At 40.4% G+C, this 23,956-nt stretch overlaps 1 protein-coding gene and 1 long non-coding RNA gene across 11 annotated transcripts in view; both read left to right on the forward strand.

Annotated features, from left to right (window-relative positions):
* Window positions 1–7,639, forward strand: part of NFIA (nuclear factor I A) — a 413,608-nt gene extending 405,969 nt beyond the window's left edge. For all 10 annotated transcript variants that reach the window (XM_081011813.1, XM_081011818.1, XM_081011811.1 and 7 more), the window contains one exon: window positions 129–7,639. In XM_081011813.1, coding sequence (XP_080867939.1) covers window positions 129–205 — 77 coding nt within the window. In that variant the 3' untranslated portion in view covers window positions 206–7,639. The remainder of the gene's footprint in view (window positions 1–128) is intronic.
* Window positions 7,640–9,377: 1,738 nt separating this feature from the next.
* On the forward strand, window positions 9,378–11,295 carry LOC308480422. The gene is made up of 2 exons (XR_013988100.1): window positions 9,378–11,121; window positions 11,213–11,295. It is a non-coding gene; the product is annotated as an uncharacterized lncRNA (long non-coding RNA).
* Window positions 11,296–23,956: the final 12,661 nt, after the last annotated feature.

Genomic DNA, 23,956 nt, shown 5'->3' on the forward strand with positions numbered 1-23,956 from the left:
ATGATTCACTGTTAATTCCTAGGTTTTTTTACACATAGCCATGAACATGCGAGGGATTCTGCTTAAAGCATTGCATAAATACTAAAAATAAATCAACCTTTCCTTTCTTTTTTGTTTCCTTCTTGCAGTCCTGGTACCTGGGATAAAACTCACAGCTTCCCACCACCCACCAGACAGACCACCCGACCCCTTCCCAACTCTGTAACATGGAAGCAGCAGCAACACAGTGCAGTTACTTCGCATCCATGGAAGGGGAGATGAACAGATATTGACAGCAAGCAACTGCTCGCATTCAGAAACGGCAAAAGTTATGGTTGATTGACAAGGGCCGTAACATTGTTTGGGGGGGGCGGGAGGAGGGGATTTTTTAAAAACAAAAGAACACCTTAGTGACCGATGTAATTTCTCATATGGTGCTGGAAATGTTTGGGCTTCATAATTTTTGAAGTGTTTCAACTGGTAGTGTAAGCATTAGGGACACTGGGTAGTAGAGCTAGCCTGCTGGCTGCTTACTGACTTGCTGTTATAACACTTTCCACATGGCGCCTAGCTGTTTTACAGTATTTTCACTGATTAATTTCCCATATAGGTGTGGGACTTCTTGAGAGATCACGAGGAACACACATACATGATAACTTTTGTAGTAGCTGAATTCTGCAATATAGAACTTACAGGACAGACATGGGGCATGTTTTTTTCTGTAACATATCAGGTGTTTTGTTTTGTTTTTAATTTTACAGTCGGCAGTTAGATACGTGACATGAATCATAAGAGCATTATCAACAGGTTGATTTCCACTCAAGTTGCAGAGAAATATAAAATATCAACCTACTGCTGTTCACATGAAAAAGAAAAAAAGGGTTTAAATGCTGCACTTACATGAAACATTTTTGATGATTTTCAACATGATATAAAATCCACACGGAAATGGGGAAGTTGGTCTGTTTTGATAGAAACTGACAGGAATCAATCAAAACAATCGAATTTTGAATTGAGAAAAGTGCAATTTCATTGGATAGCTAAATATCTTTGTAAGATAGAGATTGTTGAAAATTCTATTTTTGTTTTCCAAGTCCTACCACCCCAGGACTCTAAATTATCGGGGTAAAAAACAGCCTTGCAAGAAAAAAAAGGGGGAGCTATTTTTGCTTTTTATGTTTTTTATTGTTAAACTTGTATCCCTTTAAAACTGAAGGAAATTTAAAAAGAAATACAAAATTTAATGGTGCTTTTACCACAATATGTTATCTACATTAAATGCTAATTAATCATTTTCTGTTATCAAAGCACATAATTAAAATTAAATCATAATATCTGTTAATTTTATAAGCTAAAAGTCACTATAATAGATTATGCCAATTCTGATAAAATCGTATGTGTTTCCGGCAATATAGGGTATATCACTTCTCAAAATACTTTGGCTACAACCAGACACGGAGGTAGGTGTGCTTAAGCCCATTGAAACAAATGTCCTTAAGTATGCTTTACTCTGAGTTGGACTGTGGCCCTTGAGCTAATAAGAGTAAGCTGTCCAGAAAATAAAACGCCTTTGTGTCCCTGAACTGGCGTTGGTTTTTTTCTGAACTGCAAAGGCAACAAAACAGAAGCAAAATGCTGATTCTACATCTTATACCAGTTCAAAGCAAGGACACTTGCTGAGAAGAAGAAAAAAAGTTTGGACCCAAAATGTCCTGATCTTATGTACAAAAAAAAAAGAAAAAGGAAAAAAAAACAGGAAAAAAATGCAAGTGATTTTTTTTTTCCTACCAGACAGCGGAGCACCCCTTTGCTTCCCATGCAACTTTAAGAAGGTTTCCTATATTATACATATATATACGTTCTGGTTGGCAAGTCTCGCTAATCAGAGAAATTCTCTGCATGTTCTAGTGTTAGTAACTAATTTTTATATAGTTAATGTAGGGTAAAGTAGAGTGCATTAAGACACAATATTGTAATCCCTAATCCAGGCACTTGCCTTTAAACTATGTTTGTTCGGCCCTTCAGAAGGGTTTCTACTACTGTCCTATACAATCAAGTAAACTGAATTTCTTGGGAAGACACTTTGCTCCTCATCTTTTCCCTGAAACTAATTTTTTGTTTTGTTTTGTTTTATTGATTTGCACGAAACAAAAACAAAAAAAAAATTCCATATCAATGTGCCTTGCCCTGGATAGCGATTATTTGTGGAATTGTTGCACATGTTCCTATATTGAAAGGGGTTTTTTCCCTAGTCAAGCATTTGGAGACACTTTTTTGTAAATGTGACTTTTATGTCAGCCATTGTCAGTTTCAGCATCTTAGAATTCAGTAGGATGTTAGTTGTTCCACAGATAGCGGTAGTGTTTTCTTGTCCTGTACGGTCAGTGGCAGTGCTATTCTGAGATCTGTAGATGCTAGATTATCAGTATTTTTGATGTTGCTGCATTTTACATTTTATTTGGAGTCTTCCTTTTGTGTTTTTTTTTTGTTTGTTTTTTCCCAGATATATGAAAATATGCAATACCTGCTTATATCATGTAGAAGAAAAGCTTAGCAATTCTTAATTTTTCTTTAATTTTTTTTTTATTTGACCAAAGTCGGTGCTGCACTTGACGCAGTGTATTTTAGGTGTTTGTCTTTGTACTTTTTTGTGATTTTTGAATGCACACGCAGGAAGGGCTCTTCTTAGAGAAGCAGTCAAACTGTGAAGCACTAAGCTGAACCCTGCTTCAAGCAATTTTTGTTTTACAACTGTTCCTTTCACAAGCAAGCCTTAAAAAAAAAACCTCCCTTTTTCTTCAAATCCCACACCCATTTTTATTAGCAGATTGCAATCAATCCACATTCAATAAAAAGTATATAATGCCCATTTTTATATGCACGTTTTTAAAACTTCCAAGTTCTGAAAATTGTTTACTGGTTATTCTCTATTTAAGGAAAAAAAATGTTTTGGATTTTCATATATGTCAAATAAGTGGTTGAGTAGTCATTTGCTCCGTTGTATTGTGTGATTGTTAGTGTTATGGTATCACATCCACTAGCCAGCATCCTTTGCCTTCCCTATAGCACTTAGCAGGGCATTACTTTATTAAAACATATGTGCACTAATAAAAAATAAAAAATAAAAAAATTAGCAGCTTTCAGTGCTTCACAGTGAAGGGGAAAAAAGCCTAGACAAACATTTTGTCAGAACCTTGCTATAAGCCAAGGTATAACCAGTAAATTGGTTGTATATACAACGAAATTGCACCCTTTTTTAAAAAAACAAAAACAAAGCAAACTAAGCAATAGTTTGGGCAGTTAGTTGTTTTTAGTGAGCATGCCGTAGTCATGGCCGCAAAGAGAGAGAGAATCAAATCTGCCCACTCAGAAGCGATGTAATTTGTATGTTGTATAGTTTTATTGATTACACTGATTTATTCTACCCTATTTTATAATGCAGGACTTTTGTAATGTTGTTTAAATGAGGAAAATTTCTGTCAAATTAGCTTAGTGGAATTTCTGATTGTTCGTTATAAAGGCAGCATTCATAGAATTGCTTTTCCCCCCTCTGGGAACTGGATTTAAGTTGAAAACTTTCCTGTTTCCTTTTTGTATGTATTTAAATACAGTTATTTTTTTCCCCTCTCTCCTTATCTCAATAGTATAGCATATTCCTATGCTTGAGAAGTATAGGCTACTGAAGAACCATTGTAAATGGACATTGCAGATATGCTGTATTTTTGAAGGTGTTTTATCGTATTAAGTTTGAAGATGGTAAAGTTAGGGAATTCTGATCGGAATCTCATAAAACAAATTGTTTTAAAGGCTTTAAACATTAGGTAGGCGGTCAAGGGTGTTTACCAACAGGGGTTGTAAAGTATTAAAGACACTAAATTAAATTTTGGTTCATCTTATTATCATGCAGAAACACAGCAGTTCAGATCTGTTCAGGTGTGGAGAACAAACAGAGTTTTATTCCTCAAAGTAGAGCAGAGAATGGAGATCTGAGGAGAGACAACTGCATGGGGTGTGCAGTCTACAATAGAGAAATAATCCTGGGTCACACTTCAGAATCAGATTCACATGTCCATTCCCCATTTCAAAATTGCTTTTTATTCTTTGTGCAAACAACTTTTCTTTCTGATCCTTTCTTTTAAAACCGCCAGATACACAACACCGGCTCCCGCTCCCATTTCCCTCCTCAGTCCGCCCCCTGCAAAATAACACTGCTCTCTATGAATTGACTCCACTAGTAGTTTCCTATTCTTTCGACCACTTTTCAAAATAGGACTTTGGCTTGTTGTCATTCTGCACACCCCTGCAATAAAGTATTTATTAACCATGTTATATAGTGATATCTAACGTCAGTCACCGGGAGTATACCTTGGCTGTTTGGTGATCTCTCCCGCTTCTCTTAAGAGTTGAAAAGTGAAGGAATAGAACCTTTTTTCCCCACAGTATTCAGTCAGCCCACAGGAATATGTAAAATTCCTCTACCTAGTTTTCTTTCACAGTTTTCTTTTTGTTCATTTTGTTCATATATTTTGCAGCTTTGTAGTAACAGTGTTAACATTTACTGTACACATACATACATACACACACAAAACAAAAGACAAAAAAACCAAGATACGTGGCATAAAACAGGTATTTTTCCTTGTGTTTTTTTTTCTTTTTAAACAAAATGTCACTTAATATTATACTTTACATTGTGTCTCTGGAAATATCTTTCTTTTTTAAAAAAAATGATTTTACTTTGGTAGAAGGCCTCCATAGAACAAACATTGCAAACCACGACCGGCATGAAAATGTAAGGAGAGCTTCAATGGCACCTAAAAGAAACTCATCTTTCATGAGATCTATTGGGGGAGGTCTCATGAAGTGAACTCTGCCTACCAGGCAAGGTTTCCATTAAATCAAGCTTACAAAGCCAATTTTGTCTTGAAGTCAATGCATGTATTACTGTTTGACAGTAAAACCCGGCTATGCCACCATCAAGTCCAAGGCTGTGCAATAGTCTAATTAGTATCGAGTACATTTTCCTTTTATTTTTTCCAATAAAAAAGCAGTGGGATGAAAATTGCTTTGATATATAGCAGGTAACATTGAAGCTATTCCATAGCACTTAACTGTAGTGAATACTGTGTCACCAATTCTGAAATCAATTTAATGTTTAATGCAAATCCATTACATGGTGCTATTACAGGCTGGCAAAATGATTTACAAAAATGTGACAACTTGGGGCTCAATTCACTCTGCTTTCCAACAATGTAAATGCATAGCAGTGTTTATCTGCATGAGAACTATGCACTAATATAAATCTGAAAAAAGAAATATATCAACTTTGGTATCTAGTTTCCGTTTACTTCAATCCTTGCCTTTTTGGTCATTATTATAAATGCCAGCTTTAGGACAGAAAGAAATATAAGAAAACCAGCATAATACCTGATATATTAAAAATGTAGTGCCTGTGAAATCTGTATTATATTGCTCTTCTGAAGTAAGATTTTTTCTACACCAGTAGCCTTCGCTGTCTGTCAGAACCTTCTGATATAGGTGATGTAAAATAACCGTACAATATTAATGCATGCTATTCCATAATGCTTAGTGAGCTGTATGAATATTACTCAAAGTTATGTTAGTCTTTTTTTCTGACTTGGTTCTTGTCAGATAGGTTTAAAGATATTTCACTGAGAACACAAATTCTGTTTTTTTCCTCTCCTTGATTTTGGGTGTTTTCAGTATTTTGGATATATACATTTAACTTAAAATTCAGTATTATTTGTTGGGGGGCAATTTTTTTATTAATAAGGGCAGGCATAGGGTTTGAAATCAGAAATCCATGCCTGGTGGTATTTTTTCCTTTGCTTAGAAGCATCCATAAGAATTCTTAAGAGCTTATCTCAGAAGAAAAATAAGACATCATTTCAATGTAAGGAACAATTCTCCAACTTGGAACTGACATTGAAAGTGGTATCTTCATTGACAGTGTTTAAACCAGGTACCCATGCTTGACCCTTCTTCACATCAGACCTCCTCATATTAAAACAAACTTTTAAGAACCTTTTTAAAAACCCAACTTCATGTGGCTATTTAGTTTCATGCACCGTTGCAATTTTTTCCTTCAAAAGTCTGTATAAACTTTGGGCCCGATTCATAAATAGTCACTAGGCATTAACATAGGATTTTGTTGTATGATTCTTACTCCAAATTTGAGGTCCCCCTCCTCTGTCCCCATGACAAGAACAAATTTTAGCATGTTATTGTTACCAAGAGTTCACCTGATTTCATGTCCATCAGGAGGCAGAACACCTTCAGTATATACATCATTTGACAAGGGGAAGGATCCCTTGAAGATAATAAGTTGATGAGAGCATCCTTATTCTGCACTTTGCACAGATAAGGGATTTTTACTGTCCTGCTGAAGATAATTCTCTTGGCCATAGCATAATCTGCTAGACTTTGTGCAGAGGTTTTGTACTTCACTTCATAATCTTTCCGAGTACAAAGCAATGTTAGAGCGAATACTTCTAATTCAGTATTTCACTAGATTTCATGTACTCATTCCTGCATCCTCATTTACAGCAATGCCTCAAATCAGTGAACTCCCACCACTACCCCAAGATAGAAAGGATGAAGCCAGGAATCATCATGATCTGTAGTATAAATGCAAGAGCTGAAAAAGACCTTGGCAATTCCATGTAGAGAAGGCATTCTACTAATCTGATCTTGGAGAGCACAAATATTGACTAGAGCAAAGTGTCTGAGTGGGCAGTCTCCCACCTGTACCTTCACTTTTGTTGCTACTGTAAGAAGGCAGGAAACGGATTTTGCAGCCACTTTGCAGGCTTGCAAAATGTGTTAGTGGGAACATTCAGCAAATGAGAATACCCACAATTGACCTGCTGTTGGCTTCTTTGCACAATTAGACAGTCACCGGCTCACTTGCTCAGTTCTGCCAATTAAAGTACTTATGGACACAGTGCAACTCGCTCCCACTGGAGGCAGTGATGGCCACCAACCTAGATAGCTTTAAAAGAGGATTAGACAAATTCATGGAGGAGGGGGCTATCAAAGGTCCATGATGACTATACTCTGATTCGGCATTTGGAGGCAGCAGTGCTTCTGAATACCAGTTGCTGGAAACCACAGGAGGGGAGAGGGCTCTTGTGCTTGAATCCGGCTTGTGGGTTTTCCATAGGCATCTGGTTGGCCACTGTGGGAACAGGATGCTGGGCTAGATGGGCCATTGGGCTTGATCCAGCAGGCTCTTCTTCTGTTCAAATATTGAGAAATTCTTTTTCATTTTGGTGTAACAAAATGGACATGTGAGAGATCTGCTGCAAAATAACCTCAGCCCTGTGTTAATACCCCTGTGTCTCTACTTTTTTTAATGAATCGGGTCCCTTGTGCCTCTAGTATCCTTGTATTGACTCTCAGAGTTATCATTTTAGTTTTATTATGTTCTGTGAAAATTTGCAATTGGTTGAGAATCACTGTGGGCATCCATTCTTTTTTCAACTAAATCTCTGCAGGTTTTTGAGCTGGTGTGGATTAGTTTAACTCTTGTATTCAACCATTAGTGCTACCACCCTCTCACATTACAATACGATTACTGGAAGCAAGTACTGCATTTCCTATGCAACAAAAAAGGAAAATAAAAAATTGCTAATGCTAACAAGACTTCTCATTCTTTACAGTGTGTATGCAAGTATCTTTTTGTATCTCTTAAACTCACTGTAGTGGGAGCACAGTTTTTAGGTGATGTAGTGAAACAAGACATGTTGAGATCATTGTATGACGGCTTGATATAGAACCCAGGATGCTCCACTGAAATTTACACTGGGTTACCTTGACCTAATGGTCAGGGGTCCCTTTACCTTTACCTTGTTGAAACACCATATATTAATATTTTCTTTCAACGAGGTAGCCCAGTGAAAATGTTCAGGAGAGCATTTTGGGTTCTCTTATCTAAATAGTCTATACTAGGGTTCCCAGAGATCCTACCTACAACATTAAGAGTTTTGAATGGCCTCATTATTGCCTCATATCAATTCTCACACACTTTGTTTAACCTGTTATGAAATTTAACAAGATCCCTCCTTTCTACAGCTGTCAGACTTATCTTCAAGCACTCAGTGCAAGGCACTGCCATCTCAGTATCCCATCGTAAATGTAGGTCCGTCCCAAGAAGTTTTGCTATCTGTGCTACCCCACATTCCACACTCCACATTCAGAAGCCAACTGGACTGGCAGCTTACAAATTTGCAGGACAGGCGCTGCAATACCCACAGCTGAGTTCTGGCCTCCAGCACCTGATCACCCATTGCTCTGGGTGCAGTTTTATGCTTACTTGCTGCCCGCTCCAATGTTGCAACAGAGCAGCGTCACATAGGCAAAGAAATGTATGAATGGGGGAGGGTTTAACATTCGGGATATTTAAAAGGCCCTTCTCAAATTCCGCAGGCACGTAAGAACCTTATTGGACTACACAAAAAAATCTGTCTAGTTCAGCATTCTGTTTCACAGAGTAGGCAACTAGGTGCCATTGGGAAGCCCAAAAACAGGACAAGAAAGCAGGATAAGACAACAGTAGCACTTTCCTTTCATTTGAAACCTCTGGCTGTAGAAATGGTTTGTTGCTTCTGCCCTTGATGTGAGAATGATAGTCACATGCTGCATCCCTTGTTCTTTCACCAAAATGGGCCTTCTGACCAAACATCTCTTCGGTTCTGTCAGACACACACCAAAAAAAGCCCCCAGAGTGTTCGGGGTTATATACAAACATGGTCAGAACTCATCCACAGTACCTATACTAGGTTTCCAAGATAAGAAAATTCAAGAAGCCAGCAGGGAGGCCCCTAAGTATATTAGGCTTTTAAAGAGGATGAGGAGATTAGGAGGTGATCACACAGACCTGCAATAAGGATCCAGTTAAAGAAAACTGTTCTGGTTGCTGGGTGGGAGGATATATAAGTTTAAGAACAGAAAGAACATGTCAGGGTTCTTAAATTTTGTCAGAACATTGTTTCTTGGGCCAACTGGAAGGCATGCAAGACCAGGGTCAGATTGCAGCTGGGGCTTGGGGAGTTTGCCAATGTCAAGCACAGTATAAGGTGGAGCCCCCTCCGGCATGTCCTTCTCAAAAGGGTGAGATTGAAGCAGTGCTCACAACTGGGGTATAATCTGAACCTTGCTCTTCATAAGAACTTTGGTGTTGTTGGCATCCATCTGTCTTGAGAGACAATGAAATGTCCCACAGGGCAGTGGGTAAAAGACCTACAGCATCTGTATCATGAGATGGTATTTCCTTTTCAGCAATGCCATCATCCAGTTGTATATATTTATATCATCATCATTATTTTAACACATTCATACGAAAACATATATGAAAGATAACAGTCACAAGAAGCTTTAGAAGGGGACTTGCAGCAAAGACATCGTCCTCATCTGTCAACATTCTGGAGTGGGGGGAGATTAATTTTTACCTGGTGCTGAAACAGTGCCAGACAGGCCTCACTGGGGAGACCTGCCAGAAGAAAACCATTGGAAATAATAATTTTGTAGCCCTAGTGGATCCAACTTCAAGCATCTTACCTCTGTATTTCTGAAGATCCCTCTGTGTTGAAGCATACTGAAAAATAACACATTACAGTTTAAAATACCCAGTTTCCATTTCATTCCAGATGCTATTTGCCCTGATCCAGAAGGCTATGAAGGATAGCTTAATTGTGAGGGTTTCCCCATTGATCCCCATTGATTGTTCCCATGGAGGGAACAAATCTGTTTGGCCAAGGCTATGCATGCAAATATCTCCTTCATAGTAATGACTGGTGAATCTCATGTGCCCAGGAACATTATGTGCACATTGGAGCTCCTGCACTCATACAAGTTCCCTAGATTGAGTCATGGTGTATTCAGCTTTTAATAAGATGCATATTTTGCAGAGGTGTTGCCTTTCACCCATAAATGTAAAATTTGTAGAGAGTAAGAATAAATACCGTAGGCTTTATATTTATTCTATAGAAGAATGAAATCCTTGTAGGGTGCTATCTACTCAAACAAGGGATTTCACTTTTTCCTGGCAATCGGCTTTCATGCCTTCCCATCACTTCTCACTTACCCCTTTCTGAGCTTTGCATTTCCTCCAACCTCCCCACACACGCACACACAAATGATTTGCAGCTTGAATACATTTTATTAATCGGGCAAACCTGCTGCATTTGCATGCTCTACACTGAGCACAGAATTTGGCCGACTTAGGCTATCAGGCAGAGGGCCGTACACCTCAGGCAGAGCAGAGTGGTGGGACTTCTGTTAACTGGCTATTTTAATCAGTATCTGGGTGCCTTCCAGATTCTAACATTGGCACAGCTTGGCCGGGATGGCCTAATTTTCACTGTATTAATATGCTCTTCTTGGGTAGGAAATTGCCAGCCGCTGGAGAGCCTAAACAAATGCCACAGAAATAAATGCTAATGCTTCAAGCACAAGGAATGCTCATGGGCTTCAGTAACCTAGGTGCAAAGCTTGAATAATGGTTTAAAACAACCCTCCTTTTGTTACAAAATCCTGAAAGAGGTCAGTTTCATTTTATTGCTGCTTCCAGTCAGGGGCATCTCTCTCTCCTTCACACAAACACACAGGCTCAAATTGCAGTGGCCCAGTCATATGAGCTATAAACCAGGAACTTCCTCAACATTTAGTGCTGTGGTGATGAAGGGGCCTGGCTCTGAATTTTTACCTCTGCCCTGTCAGGTAGCTTCCTTCACGCTCCAGCCCCTACAGCAAACAGAAATATGGTAGTTCAGTTTTCAGATGCTGTTCATTGGGAGCTGCTTCCTTTTGAACTACAGAACGGAACTGGCCTTTAATACTCAACAGCCCAGCCTTCTTGCTGCTTCAGTTCCTATTTTTATCAATACAAATGGCTGCAGTTATAGTGGGCTGAAGAATGCACTCTCAAGGAAAAGATAAAGATCAGATGTGGTTTCATATCAAACATACAGAAAAACTCTATGTAACACATTAGAAACCTGGGCGGTTTCATCTTGCTGTACCTCAAACCAGATCAACTCAGTTCCTGTTCCCCCAGTTATCCTGCCTCCTGGCAAAAGAGGACAGCGGAGGAATGCCTTCCCTCCTGTCCTGCATTGTCTCAAGGTAAGCCCTAGTAATACGCTCTACTTCATCCTTCCCCGCAAAATGAGGGGAAATAGCTAAACGTGCCCCTCTCTCCTTTATTCTCCAACAGAAATGTGTTTGCAGCAGTGACTTTCGTGTTGGTGAAAGAGGAACAACACCTCTGCTGAATACAGTAAAAGATGATCAAATATCTCTAAAGCTTGGAAAGAGTCAGTACTGGGATACTTTCCTCCATCCACCTGACCGTTTTGACTGTTGCCAGGCCAAATCTATTCCTGGGTCAGTTCCGCAACACTGACGTGCTGAACTATTAAAAGTGCCTCAAGTGATTGGCTGGGAGGCACAGGGCCTTCTTAGCACAACAGGGGAAGTCCAGCAGGCCCCTTCCAGGACCCCCGAGGCCAGGGGAAAGGGTACCCGGTTGCTGCCCCCTTCTGCATAGGCCTGGTCAAAAACCCTAGGTGTTCACCTCCCCCTGCCTCTTGGGGGGAATGCAACCAAACCAAACTTCCCCTCAACCAGGCTCTCACCCTGGTTGAAGGCCACAGGCCTATCTCACACGGTGCCTGGCCTACATGGGCCACCCCTGCGTCTCCATGGGGCCAACCCAGCCACAGTTGATCCCACCCCCACGGCAGAACCTGCTGTTATAGTAAGGCAGGCCCTGGCCACACTCCAGCCCCACAGCTGTAGTCACTCAGGCAGCAATTAGGCACCAACCTCCACTACAAACAGCAGAAAACTCTCTTAGGCTACAACGAGGCATATTGTATCTTAAGGGAAACATGTATATGGGTTTTCAAAAACTGCAAGCTGGAAATGCAGAGAACCAAAGGTAAGTGGGGCAGGGGAGGTAAAAGACTGGAATTGGCAGGTTTGCTTGTCCCTGCTTTTGCTGTTTCCTTTTTCTTTTCAGTTGTTTTTATTAAAGGAGGTTCATAATTAACAAGGGTACATGCAGTTTTCAATTTATAGAGGCCTTTCTACAGGTGTTGCATTCGCTGTGAGGACACTGCTGTCATAGAGACTGTGAGGTTGGGGGAAGGGGGGGGGAGAAAGGGGAGGTAGTGACTTTTCATTTTTGTGTGGAGTTTTTGTGTCGGCGCTGCGATAATAGGTTCTTTATTTGTCTGTTTGTTTTTGTTGGTGGTGCAAAAGGTTGGAAAGCCCAGAGTTGGTTGCATTTAGTTGATTGCAGTGATTTTGTTTGTGTGTGAGAGAGAGGGTGGGTGGGGGTCAGATTAGCCGTCTTGAGTTGTAGGCTGTTGTGGGGGTTTATGTTGTTGTAATAAATGGGAGCCATACTGAGGTGAAGGCATCCTCTTTTGGGTTTGTTCCTGTTTGTTAGGAATGCTGTTCATTTAGGGGCCATGGAGTCTTCCGTTGCATCACTAATGTTTACTGGGATATCTCGTATTTGATTTCTCTCTCTCCCACCCACATTTTTTGCCAATGGTTAGTTGTTGAAACTTGGGAGGGGAAACTTCTCTCTTTGTAAGGAAGCTGGCTATATGTATATATGCTGCATATACACTACAATAACAAAGAAATGCCAACTATTCCATCGGATCCTTGACTTAGAAGGTAGCACTTTTTCAGCAACTTGCCCTGATGCAGCTTCAAGTAATCCGTAGGTACAGAAACCTGCCTTGAAGGACTATGGTTTGCAGTTGCAGCATTATTCCCAAACCCCAGGGAACTACGCTGCATTTCCAGGAATGAGGTTTTGGTTCCTAGCTGTTCAGGCCTAACACCAGCAGGCAAAGTGTTCTGCCAGACTTCAAGGAAAGTTGAAGTCCCACTTCCAGGGGTCAATTAATGGAACTTTAAAAAACAAAACAAAACAGACATTCACATTTTAAAGCCCAAAATGGCTCAATCACTGCATGAGAAATTGGACTGATCCCAAATTTTTTCATCATAGAGTGACAGTAGCAGCATTGAGATTCAAATCTCTATCCAGTCTATAAATCCTTTAACAGAATGCCTACACAAAAGTTTCCAGTACAGAATGTCTCAGTGTCTTCCAAGCCCAGAGAGTGTTTATGATGTTTATGTTTATCCTGTGTAAGAAATGAGACTTTTTCCTTCCTGCCTGAACAATACCATCCATAGCTGTTGGGGAGAGAGAGAGAGAGAGAGCGCCATCTCAGCTCATTTTCACTATTTCATTTTTAATCTGGCCGGCAGGTCTCTTCCACTGATGCAGAGACTGTTGGATCCATGATGTTGTTGATAACAAAGCCCTAGGTTGGGACACTGATCATGGTTTTAAGCTCAGGTGCTAGGTCATCCTCTGGGCATGATTATTTTCTGAGAAAAGCCTATTTTAACACATTCAGCCTGATTACACAAGGCCTAAATATGCCCCCAAGGTCCCCTGCATCTGCTCCCCAATCCTGACCTTCTCATATTGAACGGGTTGGTCTGAAGGAGCTTGCTAAGTATGTTCTCTTAGAAGCCTCATCACTATCAGAAACCCTGATAACACGAAGGGGGTGAGAGCCCTAGGCAGAATGCCCCCGTGTGGACATCGGCTCTTCTGGACGCTGTCTCTGATCGCGCACTAGTTGCAGCAATTTGGAATAATTAATTACAAAAGAAGCAAATGCATATATTTCAAGTGAAGGGGAGTGAAGTCTGCTAATTTAAGTGACCTCTGCGAAAGAAGACGACGGGCTGGAGAAACAGGAATATTTTACGATGAAGATACACCAAAGGTGGGGTATGTTGACAACGGGGCTGAATGGGGGGGAGACATTTTTTTACTTTCCTTCTATGTGATTTACAAGAACCCCTCCTCATTAGAACCGTCGGTTGAACTGACCCAAGCAGGATGATTAAGGTCTGTGTGGAGATAAACTTTAACCAAAAGTATGCTTTATGGAGACCGAGAAGCAATAAGAGCTTTTGGGAATGGCGGGCGCAGCAATTAATTCGGAGTCGCCATCTTGCCAAAGGATTTATAGCCGGGAGGAAGAACGGATTTGTTTTCAGACTGCATTCCTAGTGAATCTCCTCAGAGGTTTTGAGAAAGGAGGCAGATTGGTGAAGATTAATAACGCTAAGACTGTTTTGATGTATGGAAGTGATGTTATATGGAAAACGTCTGGATATGGCTACTGGATAAAAAAAAAAATATCCACGCAGGATTACAAACTGTTCTAACCAGCTTGCGGAGATTATCAGAGGTCACAAAGAGAAAGGAAAAATATATGAAAATAACAACAAGAGATGTGGAAAAATAATAAGAAAGGACTGGATAGTACTGTGAACATCATAAGGTTAGATTTGTGGACATTAAAACAGCAGTAAGAAGCAAGAAGTTGATTGGATCCCTTCGGAACTTGAAATATGGATACCCCCAACAAAAATTTAAAATTCGGCTGTGTAACTTGGAATTTATGTAATTTGGTTTGATTTGATGTGATTGGTCGGTTAATAAAAAATTATTCTTAAGAAAAAAAGAAACCCTGATAACACAGTATCCCATTTTTCCTTCTGTCTTCAAATCTTGTCTGCCTGGTTTCAAACAATGCATCAGTCATCTTTAGACCACTCTTATCCACACAAACAAAACTTTGCCTTCCATCCTCACAGCCTTTTGTCATGGACATCAAAAGGCATCAACCTGAAGGAGTATCCTAATCCAAGAGCAGGAACCATCTGGCCAAGAGTTTTCTGTAATCCACTCTTGTAATGAAGGTCAAGGGGTCCAGCTGGACTCCCTCAGTGTCAATCTTCTCATCGGTTATGCTTCTGGAATATGTTTAGAAACCTTCCAGCACTGAAACAGCAGCCTCCCCTACCCCCAACCCCTTTGCATGGTGATAGCCTGAATATGTAAGGGGAAAACGTAAGATTTGTTTTCTGGAGCCAGTTCAAGACTCCTGTTACAGTCTCCACACAGTCTGCAACTCTGTTGGTTCAGTAGAGTATTTCAGTCTGGTAGCTCTCAGACATGCTTTTCCTACTGATGCGACTCTACTGGTGGAACAGTGGAGCAAATATCCTTTGCATGGTTCTTGCTTTCTTGCTGCAACCCGAAGTTCTAATTTGCAATCCTTAGTCCATTCATAGCCAGAGAACGGCTGGGAGAGAAACAGGAGATAGTGTGCAAACGAGAAATTTCAATTCCCTAGTATATTTTAACGCCTTGAAAATTAACAAATAAAGACATTACAAGGTCCCTTGTTTGAGCTAAATATGTTTAGTTTTGGAGATATATAACCTTCAGGATTTTGCATCACCTTTCAAGCTTATTAATATTGCAGAGACATCCTGAAGAATTCTCTTGGATGTCGTGGGTATGAGAAAGAAAATATCAGCCTTTTAAATTCATGTTATTAGCTTATTGGGCTATTTAATATCTTCCTTAAAGTGTAAAATGTTTCTAGGGACATGGGAAGAAAGGGAATGGAAAAGCATTATTAAGGGAGTAGGTTAGTCTAATGCCTTTTATCTGCCAGAGACAAGCCAGTACTGGAGATATTTATTGGTTCAGTACTTCGGCAACATGGTATTAATTGCCTCTGAGTGTTTTGATAGGTAGTTAGCACAAGGGTATTAATGAAAATAGCACCACTTCATTTTAAAATTAACTACTTGGCCATTCAGCAACATGAGCTGATAAATTATGGCAATAAATTTGAAATGGAGATTTATGTAATCATAACTCAAATTCTGCTCAATAGGCACACTAAGATGAGGCTGCATGATAACTTCAGTGCAATCTTCCTTCTCACTTACTTAGAACAAAAGCCATATTTTTAAGGATTCCTTCACACTAGGCTTCTCCCTAAGCACTCGCCCTTCTCTTCCCAGCTCCCCTTTGCTTTAGCCAAGTTGCTACCCCCAAGACAAACTTGGCTGCAATTATGCTTTGGCGTAATTGCAAATATGGACCCTATAGTCCATATTCTTTATTTTGCATTTTGTCATATATTTTTAGGGAGCAGTGAATCTTGTTAATTTAGGTCTCTCTCCTTTTCTAACTTTTCTGGTCTAAAGTTATTCACATTCCTCCACCCCAGTTTGCAATTATTATTATTATTAATAATAATAATATTAAGCAAATTTCTCATACTTGTCAGCAATTTTCCCTACTGTGCACATTTGTTGCAGAGCGGTTATCCCCAATATAATGTCTTGATGCTAACTATTCTTCTAACTCCAACCCCACTCCGATAAGGACCAAGGTGGCCAGCTAGGAAAGGAGACAGGAATCCTGGACCTTTAACAGTTGTGTAGAAGTGGGGCTTTCAGCAGGCTTAGCTCCACACAGCCATAAAGTCAAAGCACCTGTTTACTCACAAGTGAGACAGGTACTAACTATCCATGTCATCGTACTCCTGTGAAAAAAGATGGGAGGGGTGAGAGTTAAATATAGAACACCCTAAAGTTAGGGCCTAAACCTTCAAATAGGGATATTTGTTTCATTGCACAGAAGTCACACCAGCCAAGCCTTTAAAGGCCTTCATGAATAAGTTCCCTTAATCAGCCTTTTTTTCTGACCAGTGATTCATCTCCGGAAAGAAATGAATGACAGCTAACAGCCTTAGGCAGCAAAGAAATTGAAAAAGTGGCCCTATAAATGTATTTCTTATTATAGCACCTGCCCACATATTGCATTATTGTGACCTACTGGAAAGAAAGGTACTCTTTCAGTGACCCTGTTACGTGGGGCTTAATCCACCTAATGTTTCCCCACTTGTTGCAGAAATGCAAGTCAAGCTGACATGCTAGCTAACAGACAAGGTGCAGGACTTTTTGCAGGGATGCATTCTTACTGCACGTTACAGTAAACTAGTGTAAGCTATGAACTGCCAGATAATGAACAGTGGCCGTATTTGCAAAAAGTCCATGTGGATTCGTCCCTGCTCCTCCAACAAACTAGTATTTCTAGAGGACAGATGAAATTTAAGACAGAAGTAGCCAATGTGCTCTCTCCAAATGTCATGCATGGAAGGGCGGGGGAAGAGAAAGAAGCTGATGATAATCCTAAACACACTTACGGGGGGGGGGTCCCATTGAAACAGAGTAAACACGCATCAGGTTTCCCTGACAGTGACAGGTACTAGTCAGTGCTACTTTAGGAAACTCAGGAAACTTGTAAGTAAGCAGCATTATGTTCAAATTGGCTACATTCATATGTGCTTGGCTTTCTCTTCTTGGTTAGATAAACCTTATTCTGTAAATATTTGAACTGGAATGAAGTTGCATCTGGGGACTAAATTAACTTTGGGGACACTATACAATATGTACTCCTTGGTTTCTCTCACTTCATAATTTAGGGAACATCTCATGTACAAACCTAGGCAGGTTCCATAATTTCCACGTGACAAGAAGTGGGATTACATGTAAACGTAATACTACTAATAATAATAATAGGGATGCGGGTGGCGCTGTGGTGTAAACCACTGAGCTTTTTGGGCTTGCTGATTGGAAGGTTGGCGGTTCGAATCCCTGTGACAGAGTGAGCTCCCGTTGCTCTGTCCCAGCTCCTGCCAACCTAGCAGTTCGAAAGTATGTCAGTGCAAGTAGATAAATACGTACCGCTGCTGCGGGAAGCTAAACGGCGTTTCCGTGCACTCTGGCACTCGTCACAGTCCTCTGTGCACCAATAGCAGTTTAGTCATGCTGGCCACATGACCTGGAAAGCTGTCTGTGGACAAATGTCGGCTCCCTTGGCTTGAAAGCAAGATGAGCACCACAACCCCATAGTCACCTTTGACTGGACTTAACCGTCCAGGGGTCCTTTACCTTTTACCTTTGACTACTACTACTAATTTATTATTGCAAGAGGCCAGAGTGGCTTACAACAATAAAAAGATCCAACGCTAAAAACAAAAGTAACACCTCACTACGTAATAAAATACAATTAAAATGCACAATGATAGACGACAATGTGAATGTGACTGCATGCACTATGTCCTGAATAATAATAATAACAATAATTTATTATTTTTACCCCGCCCATCTGGATGAGTTTCCCCAGCCACTCGGGGGGGGGCTCCCAATCGAAGGCCTGCAAAAGTAGATATGCTTCCAGATGCCATCTAAATGTGAACGAAGTGGGGATAAATAGATCTCTACAGGAAGGAAATTCCATTGTTGGTGTCCCACCACAGAGAAGGTCCTGTTTCATGTGATAGCTCCATGAACTGTACTCACCAGGGATGATCTGAGTGGCGAGTTTCCGCCCCCCCCCCCCAGTGGAAATAAAGACACATGGCACAATTATTAAGGTTAATGGTCTAAATAAGGCCACAACTTTATTGGTTACAGGTGATGAGTGGTATTGGCTTAGGCATTGGTCCTAACTGACTATATCAGACTTCAGCCCGTCCGCTTGAAGTCCGGGAAGGGTTAACCACCAGTAGGGGGAGTCCTGCTGATGCACATCAACTAGGAACTCCCCCGGGGTCACCGCTCGGGGGCGTGCCTTAGGCCCTCACCTCCATAGGCTTCGGACAGGGCCACGCCCCCCGGAATCCTTTATTGGACTACCCTTCAATATGCGGAGCAGGTGATGGCACTTCCTCTCCTCTTCCAACTATACCAATGCCTAACTGCCAATACCAGGAAAGTTGTGACAATTTGCTACGAGGTAGGCGAAAACCAAGTGGCTGGTGCCAATTTGCCAAGTGGACAAATTCCTACCAGGCCCCTCAACGGCAACCAACCAAGATCCATAGCAAGGTCAGGGAACGAAAACCTTATAGGGCAGGAGGGTGACAAAAGCAGGAGGGGAAAGAGGGAAATCCCCGGCCGCGTCCTGCCTTAAGTAGGGGAGGCCACGCCCCCAGAGCCAGCCGATTGGCTGGCCAGGGAATAACGTGGCCGGGAATCCCCCCAATCACGCGGGGCTGGGCTCCAGCCGCCCCGCGCGTGGTGGGGTTGTGAAGCCCACAACTCCACCTCCTTCAAGGGCGGAAGTGGCTCTCTAGACTTTGGAGAGACTCCATAAATTTTACCTAATTTGTTAGTCTCTTTTCTGTACCCCAGTCTCACCTGATGACTCCTCTGCTGGTGGATGCTTACAATGCAGAGCATTGACCCGTACATATTGTGTTAAAATGAAATGTTCTTAAAACATCTTTTATTTTATTAATTTGGATTTACATATTTTATTATATCATTCCTAATAAGTTCACAAATCCATGTGATTTGTGTTTTGAAATTATCATTTTGAATAGAGTGCGTGTATTCTTTTGAAAAGCCAATAACAATTTATGCACACACACATACACAAACAAACAAAAGGGTTGGAAAAACAAAAACACAAACAATAAGGTTGGCCATTCCTTTAGAAACTTGAGTGCTAAACTATTCAGAGTTTTGTATGCTAGTACCATCATCTTAAACATCACCTTAAACTGGACCTGGCATCTGTGCTTTCAAGTTCAGTGTATCATGAACCTACCTTACTGTTGCAGATAGCAAGCAGATAGCGGCATTCTGCACTGGCTGCAGCTTCTGGAGCATCTTCATGGGCAATCCCACATAGAGCACATTGCAGTACTCCAGCCAGGAAGCTGTCAGAGAATGGGTTACTGTAGCTAGGCTATCTTGGTCCAAAATTGGCTGTACATGTCAAATGAACTGGAGCTGGGCATAGGCCTTCTGTGTCACTGAGTCAACTTGGGCCTCCTGTTACAGTTTGAATACCCGCCCTGTTGCCCCACCCAAACTTGGTGAGCAAAAAGTTCTAGCAAAATAAAGACCGCTACCTGTCAGGGGGGGGATTTCTTCTTGCCAAGAATAGTTCCCTTGGCTTTGTTCAGCAGTGCGAAGATGTAAAAAGCCAGAGAATATCAGGAGCATCTGGGCTTTTGTACTACAGCAAATTGCTGTTGCAATTATCTGGCAATCTGGGTTTTTAGGTTTTGAAACTGTTTTAACTGTAATTGGAGAAATCCTAAATTACAAATGGACAAATAATCACAGGAATCGTCTTCATCCACTTTCCAAAACAACAGATCTCTGAAGAAAATATCAAATAAGTAGAAGCCCCTGACAACAGTCAAGCCAATTTGGTACTCTCTTAACTTTTGACACTTTACAAAGTCAAATAATCAAAAGGTGAAAGCAGAAGGTAAATGAAATAACTGGGAGGGAGAATCAATCACAGTTCACCATTATTTATTTCCTTTGTGTGTATATTTAATTAAAATGGTTAAATTCCAATAGTAATATTCTTAATGCATAATTAAACCAAGAAGGGAAGCTTCCCAAGGCCAATAGCCAGGGATCTCTCTCCCATGTACTCCTTTTTCTCACAGGAGAAAAAAGGGGGCTTGAATAACAATGAGAGATGTGATCTTGCTGAGTGGCACAAAGAGCTACAGAACTCAGTGTAAATAATTCACCATTTCATTCAATATTGTGTTTGATTTCATCTGCCCAGCTGCCAATCTGGTTTTGATAAACTCTAGGTATCCTTAGCCTTAAGTGTGCTTACTGTACATTAAAAGAGATTGGTTTGGGGTAGATTTGCATGTCAGCTATACGGGGGGAAATGATATGAAGTATTTTCAATAGGCAGCCTTGATTTGTGTGATTCTCACCCCCCCACACACACACCCCAGATGCTAAATATGGTGTTCCTGGGCAGGGGGGGGATTTCTCTTTCAAAAAATGGCATATTTTGGTTACTGAATGAAGTATACGAGAGTTTTATGTGAAAGTCAGCTAAATATTGTATTTATTTATAAACATGACAAATTTAATAGGGTAGGACCTGTATTTGAATTATTGATTGTGAAATATGTAAGCACAGAGTAACCATCCATCAGTATATGCAGGAGGGCTGAGGACAGATTTATGATGTTTGAGTTTTTCTGCTTTAGCTGGCACTTGGTGTTTCTATTAATTATAGCTCCATGCATTAGTTTCTGCAGAACTTGTTACAAATGGTTATAAAAGATGTCTCTATCATAGCATTTAAATATTGTTTGTGCAACTGAAACATGTTTTCTATGGAGGATTAATACACTGCTTGATTTAGGGAGCAAATTAAACTTGGTGGTGTAATTTACAATGGACAAAAGCTTTCTCTGCAAGGTGTCAATGTTCATTTGGATGTGAGTAATACCACCCTGATTCCAGTGTTCAGTATCATCATTGCTACATACTTTGCACTAAAAAAAAATTGAAAAACTGATTCTCACTTCTGCAGCCCAAATCATTTATGGCAATTTACATATGCAATGTTTCTGTTCCTGTTTAATTATGAAGATGGGTAAATAAGTATGCAGGACAGTAAAAGGATGACCTTTAGAAACCTTGCTTAGGTTTCCCTCTGATTTCTGAGAGATCTATAGGGTTACAAGCCTATTTTCACAGCTTTTTGGACTATAAACTTGCTATTTAAAAGGATGAAGCAGAGGCTATGAAGATACTAAGTTTTGCAACTAGTACACAATTCTGCACAAAGGATTGCAAGATAATGGAATCCACACACCCTGGCTATGATATGATTTATTTACTTATTGAAAGGTTTATAATCCACACTTGCATAAAAGCATATCAAGGCAGCATGCAGCTTTCAAAATATAACAAAATAAAAGCATTCATGAAAACTTGATTTAAAATGCTAGTAAATACTGTTTGGTTAATAGAGAAATTAATATTGCAAAGGCCTGTCTAAACAATGCAGTTTTCAATTCTCAACCTGGCCAACTGCTGATGACAGTCCTGATGAAACAATTTTGGAGGGAAGTTCAAATCTGAATTAGTTTGGGCCTGGGGAGGTGCGCAGAGTGTGCCCATTCAGTGTTAGGACATGGACCTACTAAATGGTGGTTGTCTGAAGAGCAGAAGAGATGATTTTGTAGAGCCATGCTAACAGCAAAAAGAATAGTCCCTCAGTATTGGAAATCGCAAAACACTTCAGGTATTGAGGGTTGAATGCATGACTTTTTTCCATTGGTAGCTCATGAGAAGATCCTGTTCAGCAAAAGCATAAGGTTCCATGTCATCTGGAATAGATTTTTCAAACATAGTAGTGCCTAGAGTTTGAAGGTAGTGGCATCTTCTTCTTTTATTTTCCCATTTGTTTGAATAGTTATTTACTTATTCACCTGGTTATTCCAGCAGCAACAGTGTCACTGCCCATGTATAAAGAATTAACACATGGTTATTACAAAGCAATTGCAAGCAGCCTCCGTATACTTGGGACATATATTACATCAGTGGCAGCACAGGAGGGATGAGAAGGGGGCAGGGGGAGCTTGTCATTAGAGCAACTTGGAACTAAGAACTTGAACCTGAGTTTGCTTTCTTCAACCTCCCTCCCAGTCCATTTTTCTTTTCTGTCATGTATTTTTATATTGCAAGCCTGTGGGAAGGGACTGCTTTTTTAAAGAAAGTGATTTGAAGGCCACTATTGGATTCTATACGGAAAACTACTTTTTCACTGTATCAAAAAGCTTTAATGAAATATCTTAATTGCTCATCAAGTATCTATTAAAGTTCACTAACTCATGGAGACTGTAGGATACTTCCCGAAGGGTCCTGCTTTTTGGTGCCTTTTAAATTGGTTCAGAAGAAACAACAAGAGGGCAAGTGGTGACTGTTGAATGACTTTTGCCTATGTCTTATTGTTCCTGCAAATGAAAATATAGCTGAGACTTAAAGTTCTGTGAATGACATCTGAGTAGAAGCTTCAATGGAAATAAACAATGACACACATATACCCCATTTTGACCACCCTAGTGAAGCAAGAGCAGGATGGAAATTAATCCAGCACGTTAAGAGACAATGGATAGTTTACTTTCGTTATAGTGTATGCATTATGGGTGCCTCTGGTGGGTACCAGAAAATTGGAAACAATTTGTAATGGGGAAATCAGTCGCTAGAAGCATAGGAAGCATAGGAAAGCACATGTTTCATCTGAGCAAAAAGTGGTTAGATGCCATTTCTCATTGTTGTGGTCTTGATTACCTCTTGCTTCTGTAAACTACACAAGAGATAACAATGTTATATGTGCTAGTTATCCAATACTTTGCTGAGCCAATGCAGTTGTTGAAGGACTGGTGTTATATGTGTTCCAAACCAGCTGACCTTGTTGGCAGCGACATTCTGCTCTAATTATAGTTTCTGGACACCCTTCAAAGGCAGGCCTGCATAGAATACATTGCAGACATCTAATCTGGGGCATTAATTACAATGGCCAGGTCGTTCTTCTTAAGGAATGGGAGCAGCTGGCAAACTAGCCTACGCTTGGGGAAAGTGTTCTTGGCTAGAGTCATGACCTAAACATTGAGAGGAATCGAAGAGAATAACAGTGATCCTGAGTTTTGAGGGAGAGTGCAATCCCACCCAATACAAGATGCACCCCTATTCCCGAATCAGCTATCCTCTCCATCAAGAGAGAAGGATCAAGGGAGGAAAGGATTATCATTCTGTTTGTCCAAATCCATCAATGACCCTAGTTACAAGTTCAGGAATTCAATTAGTTCCTTGGAATTTTATTGAAAGAGGGATCAGTATTCATGACAACAGACCTTATGCTCCTTTCCTTTTCAGCACCAGTTGTGAAGACCAGTGTACTAGATAGGGTGCTAAATGAGACAGATCACTCTGGATCTCACAGTTGATCTCCCACGTAGCCATAGACAAGCAAAGCACTATCAAGGAGTATTCATTCAGCCATGGCTCAGCACTTCGTAACCACAATGGATTTCAAAAAGTAAAGCATATGCATAATATTCTCTTGCTGGACTGAAATGAAACTTAAAAGAGCTTAACTTTGATGCATCTTTAGCTTCTCCTCTCCTCCCAAACAACAAAAAAAACTATTGTGAGCAAAGTGGTACCTTAACCTTTTGCCTGTTGATTTATCACTAGG

The sequence above is a fragment of the Podarcis pityusensis genome, assembly GCF_964106645.2.
Source record: "Podarcis pityusensis genome assembly, chromosome: 6".
Lineage (NCBI taxonomy): Eukaryota > Metazoa > Chordata > Lepidosauria > Squamata > Lacertidae > Podarcis > Podarcis pityusensis.